Below are 13,663 nucleotides of genomic sequence, written 5' to 3' on the forward strand. Positions count from 1 at the left end.
CCTTGGCTCCTATCGCAGAGCACTTTGGTAAGTTTTAAGGGGTGTATGTGATCCAAAATTCCTCTGGCTCAGCACCTGCCAGCAAGAGAGGGGCTTCCCTGCACCAGCAGTAGGGCGGAGGTGGTGACCCGTAGCAGTCTTTGATCCGGAGAACCTGCTGAAGGAGTAGCGTCAAGCGTGCTGAGGTGCACGCCTTCTGTATCGATCACCGTTTATGACCTAGGATGCTTTAAATCAGGTGTGAGATATGGCTTTAGTTTTCCTGGGAGTTTGGTAAATTGAATTTAGCAAGGCCGTCTATAGCCAGAGATCAGAATTTCTTTTAAGTAAATGAACGAATCTTTCTTTCAGTTCGATGGAAGAACAAGTCTCCTGATCTGGAGGAAGCAGGCAATATTAACCTGACAATTTAAAATGAAAAGTAAAATAACGTTTATTAACGTTAGGTGAGGCTCTGAAGAGTTGCACAGTGCCCTAAAAAAATCTCAGGTAGGATTTTATCTTGACTTAAAATGAGAAGTGAGTAGTGACATAGAATATATCCATCGGAAGACCTAAGCTGAAGTACTGAAGCACGCTGTGGAGTTCTTCTACAAGGTAATCTCTGGTTTCCCAAAGTGAACCCAACTGGGGATGTCTCTGTCAGGAGCTTGCTAAAATACCCCAGGAGCTAGAAGGGTTTTAAGGGAAAAAGCCGGGTTATGCATAGGAATAGGCAAGAAGAAACTAAAATAATTGCAAAGGGTTTCTTTACTAGGGTGGAGTGGGAAAGCTGCGATGATTCTGGTTTGAAAGGAGATGAGAAGTAGAAGCGCAAGAGCAACCGTGAAGTGGAACAGGTCAGCGTGCACACTGTGTCCCAGCACTCGCAAGATTAAGCAGACAGGCTATTGAAATTGAGAGACGACAGATTTAAAAATGAAAAAAGGGGAATTGTTACAGGATTATCTATCCAGCCTGGCTCTGGGCTGGGAGATCCTTTTCCCCTCGCTGCTGTGAGACCAGGCTCGGGCCGGGCGTCACTGTCACGTGCGTGGCTTGGGCCGCCTCTCGCTGTTGTCTCATTCCTGATATATTTTCCTTTGCAGAGTTTGTTGCAGTTTTTGTCTCCTGTTGGTCCATGCTGCTAAAACTCTCGCTAGGCTCAGATACCCATGACTCATCTTTGCTTTCAGTGCTTCCTTCCAGCTCTTTGAAAACCACTTAGGAACTTTTCAGCTTTCTGATGACATGATTTTTCCATTGCTGCCTACTTAGAACTTCAGTCAGGCATCTGTATGCTTTTTTTTCTGTGATATCTCATATATGCGATATTCAAATATGTGCATAAAAGTTCTTCTAAACATGCACAGGAATGTTAACTTCAAATTCTTTGCTAAAAATATTTTACTGTAGTTTGTGGGGGGGGAAAAAACAAGTGACTGGCGTAGAAAACAGCTGACGAGCCGTATTCATTCATTTGCTGCCTTGTACTGTCCTATCTATTTCTGTTGATCTCTATATTCCCAGTTTGTAAAATCTTTAGTGCTGGGATAAGTTTCTAGTCTGGTTTCGGATCTTCCTTTGCGATTGCTGCTGACGGGGTTACTATAAATGCAAGTTAAAAAATGGCCAAGTAATTGACCAGAACTTGGAAAAGAAAGTTCTGATAATAGATGTCAGCTTTGCTGTATCAGCATCCAAATTTACTGCCAGCTCCCAGGGGTGAAGAGCCAATTTCTCAGCAGAGGTTGTTCTTTTGTTAACTAACCTGCAGGTCCCTGCGCTTCCCAAACTTCTGGTGCTGGCGAAAGAACGAGGCAGGGAGCTGGGCAGCTTGAGCCTGGTGTGGACCTTCTGCTTCCAGACGTCCCAGCCATCCTTTTGGTGCAAGGAACTCGAGGCCCTTTCCCCAGGTGTCTTTGTTTTGAATTGCGTAGCCTGCAGCCCCATCTGAGCTAGTTCTGCACGGTCGAGTTTAAAGATCAGCAGCAAAGCGTGGGCATCATCCCGAAGCGTGGTGTGAGCTGCAATATGTCCCAGTGAAGCGGAGTAAGCGGCACGGCCCCTGGTGCTGAGCTGCGTGCTGCTGCTGCTGGGTTTGTGTCGGCTGCCGAACAAGCTGAGTGCACGGCCTGTGTTTGCTGCGGTGTGATGGGCCTGCAATAGTTAAAGGTTTTAATTCTGCCTGTAAATCTGACCTAGCCATAAATGTCATCTCTAGGACAGCAACAATTAAAAGTGATCTATGGACGGCGAGAATGAAAAATGAGAGGAAAAATGATGTTGCAGCTCCGGGTAAAGATCAACTTTAAAATACCTACAAACTTGGGACTTTTATTTCTTGATACATCTCTTTCTGATGTGAAAAATAAACCGATGAAGCACAGACACACTGAGTTACTGGGTCCAAACCAGCTTTACTTGGTGCGTTTCCTTCTCAGCTGTTGCATTTGGGAAGAAGTAACTCTAAGGACAGGTGGTACAAGGGTTGCTTAATGTGACATCCTAATTTCAGGGGACATTTTCTTGTTCTGTTCTTTGAAGGGCTGTTGACTTCCAAATCACAGACAGACGTGCCTCTGATCTTCCCGAAGATGAGTCAGGGTGTAACTTGTGTGTGTAAGTAATGGGGTCACATTTGCAGGATGTTGATGGCTTCTGCTGGTGGGACGAGATGTTCTCTAATCCCCTGCGTGGGGTCACGTCGCTTGCTGTATGGGAAAGAAGAGCTAGTAAAACAGAATGCTGACTTTTTTGTTGCTTCTATTTTATTAGCGCTCTGCTGTGGATTTTAAGGTGTAATAAAGTAATGGATCGTACCGTAAGCTTGGTGGCTTTAAATGCTGGGTTAATTTACACTCGGAGCGGAGCTTTCAGTGTCAGGCGATCTTTTTTTGCCAACATAAGCACTCAGCTGAAACAACAGCTATGACTCAGTTGCCAGCGAACGCTGCTTGAATTGATTTAGTCGGAGTTCAGATTTAGCACATAATCATGTTCAATTTGATCCACTGTGCTGCCTAGAGATAAAAGGGTTGAAAAAATAGATTTAGCTTATGTCAGTCTTGGTGGTGATGTCATTGCCATGAGAGATGGAATAGCGCTGTTACTATGCTCCGGCGGCTCAGTCGGTGGGTGTACGAGGGGAAGGCAAGGAGCAACTCAGATAAGTGCAAAGAGCTCGTGGCGGAGGCTTGCAGTTATTGTCGGCACTGAAACAGAATTTCGGACTGCTCAATAGCAAATACCGAGCCGAAGATTTTTGTTTTCTTCCGGTCGTTTGTTACTCGGAGGTTGCTTAACTCTGTGTACAAAAGGGGGGGATGCCAGCCCGTAGCATGGACTGTGATGTCTCCACTCTGGTCGCCTGTGGGGTTGACGTGGAGATTTTTGCCAACCAAGAGGTTAAGGTATGCACCTACTGTTCTTTTGTTGCAGAAGCTTCTTAGAAAAGCCTGTGGGAGCGATGGGAATTTGTACGTAGCAATCCAGGATACGGAGGCAGATGAGATTCTGCTGCAGTAGTAAAAGGCACGCCGTTAAAAAATCTGTTAATTAGGGGAGAGGAACGTGGGAGAGAAATGTGCCTGCTTTTTACGGTGGTTTGATAAGCTGAAAGCATAGCCCGGTGTTTACTCTTTCCTGATCTAAGAAATGGGTTATATAACTGGCATCTGTGTATGTGCATGTTTCATGTTCAGAACAAACCATTCATTGTTAATTTTGTCGAGATATTTTTAGTCCGGTTTCACTTTTTAGATCAGCCGTGCCGTGAATGTTATTTATCAATATTGACGATCTTCAGCTGTCTTTACTCATTTGAGCAGGAGCCGGTCCTCGTCTTCAGAACCCAGCCGAGCAGACGAGTGTGAAATCTTTGCGAAGGGTTAAAAGTTTGGAGCAAGTATTTTGGTGCATCTGCAATAGAGCAGAATACAAAAAGTTGTGCATCTTGCATCTCGTATGAATACCTCAAATGCTTAATTCAAAGACTTGATATGCTGGGCTCATAGTCTCTTAAATAGACGACTGCTGTAGAAAAATCATTGTATGTAATTGCTTACTGTTGAAATCAATTATCTTTCTCATTTGTTATGATATTACTACGAGAAAATCGCTGCAAATTAAGTTTGAAAGAGGAATTTTAAGTATGCTTTTCACAGATCAGCTGAAAGAGCTCAGAGGCATAGCACAGTGACATTCAGCAGTTTATTTAAAGGACACGTACAGACAACGTTAGTTCCTAATCTGATTGCCGTGTTCTTAGTATTAAAAGAATGGGATGGGGGGGAAAAAGGCTGTACAAATCTGAGGTCAAATTCTGAACCCCTGTTCTGTTTAACTCTGAGTCATACCTTGAAGCCAATGGAAATATCTGGAAAAAAAGCATTTTCACTCGCAAGAGTTTATCCTGACTCTTATTCCCCTGTTGGTTTGTTACCAGGTGATATCACACACACACTGTGTACAAATGCTTTTATGTTGCTAGCAAGAGATTCTCGTTAATTTAAAAAGCTTTTTCTTCACAGTTTAATACTGGATTCAGAGGTGCAACTGATGGGGAATAATTCAGAGGAGTGGTTCAGGTGGACAGTCCTGCCTGCATCGGGACACGTTTCCTGTAGTGCTTTGAGTAGTAAAATGTTTGTTGTCTTACTCCCTTTCTTAAATTGCCTACAGATTTGTTATTTTTTTTAGTTCTAAATTTAGAAATCGACCTGCATTGACATAGGCTCATATTGGAGTGGCTGTCTTTTAGTGTCTGGTCCACGTTGAATATTAGGCTGTGCAAGATATTAAAGTTGCAGTGATCTTCCTCTGTCCTTATTTATATGGCAGTAGCGATGGAGAAGTAAAAATTCAGATTCCATAAAATCAGCAGGAAGCTCTCCACCGACTTTGGTGAGAGTTAGATTAGGCTGATTTAAGCTGCAGCATCTGAAAAGCACGGCTGAAGAACATGGGCTAACAGAGAACAAAAGGCTGACGGGGACATTGCAGGAACTGAATCCCTTTCGTGTGCCTTTACTTGGACTTGCAGTGCTTTGTTTGCTTCGGTTAAACCTTCCCCTTTTTTTCCCTGGCGTCTGAATTCAAACGCAGCGAGTGCAAAGACTTTGGGTGTATTTACAGCGGGACTGCACTGCAGACTGCACTGCAGCGTGGAAATGGTAAGCCGACTTCTAAGTTGCCTGACTTGGATGCCAGAAGCAGACAGTCCTCGGCCACCCGTGGCTCGCTGCAGACCCATTTTCATGTTGGTGCCAACAAATGCTGGGGCAGGATGCTGCATGCTTCCCCCAAGCTGGTCCCTGGGACCCGTGTACCCAGCAGACCGTAGCGTGGGCACCCTCTTGCTGGAGCTGGAGCGCTGCCGGTGCTTTTAAAGGTGGGGAGAGCTTCTGCTACTCTTGGCTCACTCCGAGAATTCCAGCAGCAACGACAACAGCAAAAAACCTGTGGGGTTTTTGTTTGCAGAAGAGGTTCGCTTCAGCTTTCTGATGGTGGTGGTCAGTAGAAAAACGGTGACTTTGAGGGGAACGTCTGGGTTTCAGGTTGGAAAGGATTGAGGCCACGGGTGTGGAAGTTGAAGGAAAAGAGCAAAAGCGAGCACAGAAGTCCCTGCCTTCAACTGGAAGGCACCAGTATCACCCAGAACTCAAGTCCCAGGTTGCTGATGTGGCCAGGGGCTGCCCCATTCGCCAGGCCTGCAGCAGAAATGCTCAGCGTGTGTTGGGGCTGTGGAGCAGGTGACGATGGTGGCTCCTTGGAGCTGCGGCTTCTCCTGAGCAGTGGTTTGCCCGTGCTGGAGTGCTCGCATGCTAGAGAGGCAGCGGCTGCCGCTGGGTGCCGGAGCAGAGCGAGCTGCTGGGCTTAGTGCTGCTTTCCCACCCATGGAAATGACCTTATCCTGCAGGCGTTGTGCTCGTAGCGTCTGGCAGACAGGCTCGGAAATGCTCCATTTCCATTTGGCCTCTGGAACAGGAGAACGCTCGCTCGGTACTGAAGGCAAAGCTTTGTAGTTTCGCCGTTTGGAGCGGTTTATCCTTGCACTAAACATGTGTGGGTGCCCTGAAACTGGCAGCTGGCCCACGGCGCTGACACCGTTGGTTGGCCATCCATGAACCCATCGAACGGGCCTTTCGCTCTCTCTCAGCTGTTGCTCTGAGCTTGCCTTTTATAGCCCCAAAATTGGGTCAGGCTAATCAAGTTGCTGCTTAACCGTGTAGTGCCTCTACGTCAGGAATCAGGAAAGTTGAGAAGATATCCGTAGAAAATGCGTAGTACAGTTCTGCTTTGAAGTTCACCTGGATAATTAAGATTCTTCTTAATGAAGAATCTCTAGATGATGAATTTATGTAATGTTTGTTACATAAGCAATTAGTTAATGAATATCTTGTTTATTTCTAATCGAGATATTCCAGACGTTACCGAAACAGTGGAAGAGAATTTAAACTCATACTTCCTACTCAAAGCAAAACGTTCTTATATTACCAAATCTTCATGTTCTCTCTTCAGTTACATTCACGTGCCATTCGGCTAGGCAGCAATGCATGGTTGGAACAACCAGGCACTGGTGCAACAGAGAAGAAATATTAATGATAGAGACTGATTAAATTTGCATCTGAAGACAGTAAGGTAAAGTAATGCAGATAGGAACATTACCTTAATGCAGGAGAGAAAAATAAGGTGGAGATGAGACAGGCAGCCAAGGAAGACAGTAAAAATAGTTCCTCTATTTTGACCGTATTGCTTTGGGGCATTAATCCCCACTGGAGCAGGATCTCTGTCAATCTGTAAACTCATTATTTAGTTCAAATGCTACCATGAGCATATTGCTAATGATATTTGTTTGGGATGTATTTGGAGGTCAGTCTTGCCTGGTAGCTGCCTGTGAGAGGTTTAGCTGTCTAACACCGTATCTAAGCTTCTGAGAGCGAAAGAATATTTGGCTCCTGTGTTCTTTTCACCCCCGCTTCAATTCTCCATTTGTAAAAGTGGCTCACTCGCTCCCAGAGATTTCTGAGGTTTAAAGTTTAAGTGCTCTAAGACTAGAATCAAGTGAAGAAAGCTGTAGAAAAAGGGAAGTGTTGCTGCTCTCTGGATACTGCCAGCTGCCCAGTGGTAGAAATCCTGCCTTGTCTGGGGAGTTTCAGGGCATGTTTTCAAATTCTTCTCCTTAGCCACATAGCCTTGGTTTAAGGGAAGAGATTGTTGCACAGTCATGACTCCAAAAACTGGAGACACAAGAGGAAAATCAAACAACAGCATGACCACAAAAAAAGAAAATAATCCTGATAGCTGAAAGACCTGTTTTATAATCTCTTGCCGTTAGTATTTTCTGTACCTGATAGTTCTTTTATGTTCTCATAGTTCTTGTTTGCATGTAGTGTTACATCTGTAAGATCTTTGATATGCAAGTACCCAAATCCCAAATCTTCTGTTGTTGTGTTGCTGGGTTTGTTTTTCCCCTCCTCAGAATAAGTTTTCCAAGGTGAAGTTGTTTTCAGGTCCACAGTGATCTAGTGCAGCGTTTCTCTGAAGGCCTGTGTATGTGCACTCTCACGTCAAAGACTTTTGTCTCAAGCTTTACCGATAGCTTGCTGGTTGTTAGCATGACTTGGATATTGAGCAAAATTGTATGTTTCGAGGGAAATGTCTCCACTAACCACGTTGCATGCATCTCCTTATTTTAATAAACATTTTTGCACATAGATTAATGGATATGTTTTTATAGTTGGACACTTTTTCCCTTAATATTTTCCAGGAGTGATTATACCGAAGGCAATAAATAATCTACTTCGTTTTGATCGTTCGTGTGCCAAGCAGCATGTTTGCTTTGGAAGACATTATCTGATCATATGCAGAATGCAAACAACCATGACAGTGTGGTTTCAAGCAGTGAATTCTTTCTTGGTGAAGAGATGCTGAACAAAAAGAGTAGCACAGTTTATCAAACACTTGGGTAACACTCAACTTGCCAAGGCTCAGCAGCTGGCCAAGCAGAGCGTCTGCCCAGCACTCTGTTGCTGCAGGGCTTTCTGTTGTCCTTCCACACACCTCAAGGGGTGCCAGGAGTGTGTGCCTGGCCTTTTACTGAAAATTGCCCCCATTTATAAGGCTCGGTGTCAGTAAGCAACTTCTCGTCTAAGTGCCAACAGAATTCAAGTTTTCCACAGAGGAGACTTCTGAGGCTCATGTCAGGGTACTGTCTGGGCCTCCTGTATTTATTGACTTCCAGTGTTGAGTCTTGACTCTTTTGTTTGGCTTAGATCGTACCAATGACCTTCAATTGCTACTAGCTCGAGGCATGATTGCTTAGCTGCCCCCTGCACTAGCAGCAGTATAGGATATTTAACGTTATTATTTGTCCAGAGAAAAAAAATTAAACTTTCCCCCTTTTTCTCCTTGGCAATGTTTCTCGATGCATACGCAGCCATAACGTTTGGCTCCAGCTGATGCTTTCCATCTGGGCTAGAGGTTGATTCCTGCTTTGTTCATGTTAATTCCTGACAGCACAGATCACTTTCTCATAACATCAGTGTTGTTAGGGTGCATTTAGCTGCCCTCATTTGGTGTTGCTTTTGGTGCTCAGTCAAGGAAAAGCCCTTGACTGCAGTAGCTCTGACGGAGTAGCCAGCCCCACTGGCACTGCGGGATCCTGCACAGCAAACCTGCAAGGGGAAACCAGGTCACAGAATCACGGAATATCCTGGGTCAGAAGGGACCCACAAGGATCAAGGAGTCCAGCTCTTGGCTCCACACAGCACCACCCAAAACCAGACCCTATGTCTGAGAGCATTGTCCCAACGCTTCTTGAACTCCAGCAGCTCGGTGCCGTGACCACTGCCCTGGGGAGCCTGTCCCAGTGCCCGACCACCTCTGGGTGCAGAACCGTTCCCTAACCCCCAGCCTGACCCTCCCCTGTCCCAGCTCCATGCCGTTCCCTCGGGTCCTGTCGCTGTCCCCAGAGAGCAGAGCTCAGCGCCTGCCCCTCCGCTCCCCTCGTGAGGGAGCTGCAGGCCGCCATGAGGCCTCCCCTCGGCCTGCTCTGCTCTGGGCTGAACAAACCCAGGCACCTCAGCCGCTCCTCACACGTCTTCCCCTCTAGACCCTTCACCATCTTTGTAGCCCTTCCTTTGTACAATCCCTTCCCTCACCCAGCTAGCAGTGCTGTACCTGATGTACCCAGGGTTTTTCTGGCCCTTTTGGCTGCCAGAGCATGGTGCTGCCTCAGCCTGAACTTGTCGTCAGCCAGAACCCCCAGATCACTTTCCACAGGGCTGCTCTCCAGCCTCTCATCCCCAAGTGACTGGGTGTGGCTAGACTAAGCTATGTATGCATATTTGTGACAGAATATATTTTGTATACCACCAAGATCTGTTCTCTTTTAATGTATCTTATTCCTACCTTCTTTGTCTTCCTTCCTGCTTCATCTTTCTGGAATGCAAGAAGGAATTGGGTTTTCCCTTGTTGTTATTGTACCGTGTGGTAGATGATACTAGAAATAAGTAACAGTACTGTTGAAAGGATCCAAACGCTAAGTGATACGTTACGACACGTTATGTCAAATTCTGAGAGTGCTTTGGGGACAGTTCTTCTTTCAGCAAATGGAGGTGGGTAATTTGTATCGGATCTTCAATTTCAAAGTTAGCAATTAATGGAAAAATATTTAATGGCAAGTACTTTTGGGGAAAATGATTTTGAAGTGCATTTTTCAGATAAGGAAAGTCTGAGATTAGATGGATGAGGAATGTCATTTTTTAAAACTCATCTTCAGCAAACTTGTGGAGCTGGTGCACGGTGCCTTCTTGGAAGATTGCTTGAGAGCTGGAGAAGTGTGTGACAATTAGCAGTTAAAACGGCGCTTCTGAGTGCATGATGGAGATCATCCATCCAGACGCGAAGGACAGATGGGATGTGTGTTAAGAAATTGTTGTGGCTAGATCAGATACTCCTTTTGCTTTACAGCAGTTTAAGGCTTTGTATATGAAGTGAAAACCAAGTGTGCAAAATAGTAAAATGAATTTCAGTTAGCAGTGGGTTTAAATAAGAACAAGAAAAGTTCTATAGTGCCTAAGAAAGAAGAGGAAAGAGGAAAGCAACGTGTAAATCCAATAGCAGCAAGAAGACAGCACCGAACAAACAATGCAGAAAAGGTTATGGTATGACTGATTTCATGCGTGGTTGTATAAAGAGCTTGACAGATAATCAGCTAACTTGATAGAAACAAACAACAACAAAAAAACACCTAGTGTGGTGGTCAGAGCAGAAGAAAAGTGCCAAAAATACAGAGGTAAGGTATTCAAGTATAGAGGACCTGATAAAATCTATCGAAGCATGCGTTAGGATATAGCTGAAATAATGTTATATATATATATATATATATATATATATAAAATAATCGCTATTTGAAGTTATCTTTCAGAATTCATCAGTTACAGACTGCTGAGGGTTGGAAATGGGAAGAAATAGCATTGGTGCTTGAGGAGAAAGGGGAGAAAGGCGTGGATAATTACAGATAATCTTCTCTAACTTGAATTCTGCAAAGCGTGTTTGTGAGTACGTAGGAACTACTAAGGCCTGGGTTGTCCAGAGAAAATCATGTTAAATCAATTGCCTTCCTTGCTTGGCAGGGCAACCGGATAAGTGGGATAAAGGAGGCATGGGAAGTAGATATTTTGACTAAAGCTTTCACACTGCTCCACAAGTCGTTGTCATAAGTAACGTACAGCCTAAACACAGTTCCCATAAGGTGGGTGCACAGTTTCTTAAAAAAATGCCTAAACCAGAAGTGGTTCATTCTCAAGTGGTGAAGCCATTTAGGTAGACAAGCTCACGTATTTCTTCCCACAACCAAGTTTTTGTTGCCGTTTTCATTAATAACTGGTGTGACAGACTAGAGAAGAAGCTTTAAAATTGTGTGGATGATGGGACGATGCCGTGCTGGTGGGGCAGGGTCAAAATTCTGAACAACCTGAAGTTATGCAACAGCGAAGACCAGAGCAGAGGAGTACACTTGGAGAAATCAGTTACAGCTCTATGAGGAAATTTGTGTGTCTAAACAGTTTTAATGCCAATCTCTGGAGTTTCCAGGGTGCTTGCTAGTGTAGGTGAGCCGTTCCTCTCTTCAGGCTACTTAGACTTCTCAGATGCACACTTTTTGTCTGTAAAATGAGATTTAATGTTGCCATCTGGTTTACAGATCCTAAGAAGAAACGTACTGAAGTGTGAAAGGTACTGCCTTTCTCTAGAGAGGCAGCTGATTGTGTCACAGGATTTCTAGGACGGTGTGACCAGCCAGCTACCTGTGGGCTACTGCTAGTCCTTGAACCATAACCAGGGGATTGGTGAACTGGAAAAAAATCTTATTAATTGTGACAGCTGGGAGCGAAGCCAAATGCTTTGTGATAGTAATGTGTATGCAGTCATAGTAATAATAAGTATGCTGCTTATGTTAGAAGTAAATTATTGACGTACTTAAAGTTTTAGAGATCTGGGAAGTTGATTTTTCTTTTTAACAGTGAATGAATAAAGAGGAGGGGTGTTTAGATACCAATTTCTTGCTGTTGTAGCAGATAACTGGACTGCAACTGTTGAAAAACTGTTGTGATTTAAGCTACGTGCACACAATCCTAACTCCCAAAGAAGAGGTATTTCTTGGGGTAAGGGACACAGCTTTGAGTCACCAAGTAGTGCTGAATAAAACCATTTCCTTGGCATCTAGTAGCAGAGAAACAGATTACCCAACGCGGGCTGCATCCAAGAAAATAACAGAACATTTTTGAATGTCATTGGCTAGATGTTTGCTAAAACTTCTGCTTAAGCTCTAACTGTTCTCTATAGTGTGAAACAAGCAGAGCAGGAGGACAATAAGGCTTTTATACAGGGGAGGTTTCAAATGCCTTCGATAAGGAGAATTTACTTTCCAGAGAAAGTAATTGGTATAGATATGGTAAAACTGTAGTAAATGGGAATGTGCTGTGTAAAATAAAGTAAGTAGCTGATAACAGCTGCAGATTATCTTCAACGACTCTATTTTGAGACCACTTATCTGTAGGAAGCTACTATTGCTTTCAACCTCTTTTGATTCATCTGCCCCTAAATGTTTTCCATCAAATTTGAGGTTTATCTGTAGCAAGTCTAGGTCTGTTGTGTTCCTGATCTGTGTACCCTGTACTCAGTCTGAGGGCTGCACTGAGGGACTCAAAGAATGGATGTGTTCACTCTTAGTCGACAATTTTAGTTGATAATTTGTCCTTCATAATTAAATAGTAGTATCCCATACTGATTAAGGAAACACTACAAGCCAATATTGAAACTGAAAAATGGAAATTCTGGTTGTGAGCCCCAGTGAGCACAGCCCCTGCAGTGTGGTGACTTGCAGCTGGCAGGCTGAGACCCTCAGAGATTGCTGTTCCTGTGTATTTTTGTGTCATTTAAAATCTAATTGCACCAAACTTTAGTGCTTTAGGATCTTTCTTCAGAGTCAGACTCCTTGAGAGACACATTATGGACTTGCATAATGGCATTGGTAAGGCAGGTAATTTCCTTTAGGACACAGGGACGGCGTGAAACTGGCACATAGCAAGAAACTGGACTCTGCAGGATACTAGCTATTTTTGTATGTCCTACTTGTTTTTTTCAAAAAACGTTCATAAAAATAGAATCCACATTTGGTTACCCCTCTGGCCGCCAGACGCTGGGCTCGCTGCCTTCCTACTGACTTCTCAACAGCCCTGCACACAAGCCCCTATGAAGAGCAGCTTCGGTTTCATAATGCCAGTCCAGTATCTTTTTAATATCGTGCTGCTACTGGTACATTTTTCACATCAGGAAATGAAAATGATTTTGATGAAGAGCAGTGCTGTTTTTAGCTGTAAGATAGGATTAGTCTACTTTCCAGCTCTTGTTTCTAAACAGAACCCGTGCCAACTGGAAATTATCCAGTTGGTTGAAAAACGACATGGGAGCAGTTTGGTCAGGAATATTTGCTTTTTCACCCTGGGGTTTCTTCCATCTGCCTACTAAAACAATTATATCACTGCAAGACTGAAATTCCCTCGTCCGTATCCTGTCTGGTAGCGGTCAGTGCTAGCGGCTGTTGAGGCGGACAGAAACCATTGCCTCTCCTGCTCCCTCTGCATAACTTGTAAGTAGCCCGGGCCCAGCGTCTCCCCTTTAGGTGCTGGGAAGCTTCTTACAGCTCCACGCAAAGTCTTCTCCCTTCCAGCCTGCACAAGCCCAATTTTCTGAAATACACTCTTTGATTCCATTAGGTTTGATAATGCTCTGAAGTCCTGGAGGCTAATTAGGCACTATATTGGAAACGAAAATACCCCATCGTATTTTTCTTTTTTGATTAGCTGCGTGTTGACCACTACACGGCATTTCTCTGGTATTTGAGCATCAATGCACCTTGAGGTATTGGTGTCCTCTAAAGGCTGTGACCTGTCTCTGGAGATAAAACAGCCTCTCAAAGTGCAAAGTACGTATTTTTTTTTTTCTCTGAAGTTTATTCAAACTGGAAAGCATTGTCAGGTTTTTATAGGACAATGCCGAAATGGATGCTAGTGACAATATAAAAGCAGCTCAGAGGGAAGAGTGTATAATCTCTCTTTATGCAGATGCTTTCCGTCCATTTTCTACCACGATCTGTGAAATCAAATTCACAGTTAAA

The 13,663-nt window shown here is 44.1% G+C and overlaps 1 protein-coding gene across 3 annotated transcripts in view; it reads left to right on the plus strand.

The window, feature by feature from the left end:
• Positions 1 to 13,663, plus strand: part of RCAN2 (regulator of calcineurin 2) — an 81,846-nt gene that overhangs the window by 38,219 nt on the left and 29,964 nt on the right. Inside the window, exon 1 of one of the 3 annotated variants that reach the window (XM_013184516.3) lies at positions 2,942 to 3,392. The exons of the other annotated variants lie outside the window; for them this stretch is intronic. Within the exon in view, the coding sequence (XP_013039970.1) occupies positions 3,306 to 3,392 (87 nt within the window). The 5' untranslated portion in view covers positions 2,942 to 3,305. Of the gene's footprint in view, positions 1 to 2,941; positions 3,393 to 13,663 lie in introns of those variants that run through there. 3 annotated transcript variants of the gene reach the window in all.

The sequence above is a fragment of the Anser cygnoides genome, chromosome 3 (assembly GCF_040182565.1).
Source record: "Anser cygnoides isolate HZ-2024a breed goose chromosome 3, Taihu_goose_T2T_genome, whole genome shotgun sequence".
Classification (NCBI taxonomy): Eukaryota; Metazoa; Chordata; class Aves; order Anseriformes; family Anatidae; genus Anser; species Anser cygnoides.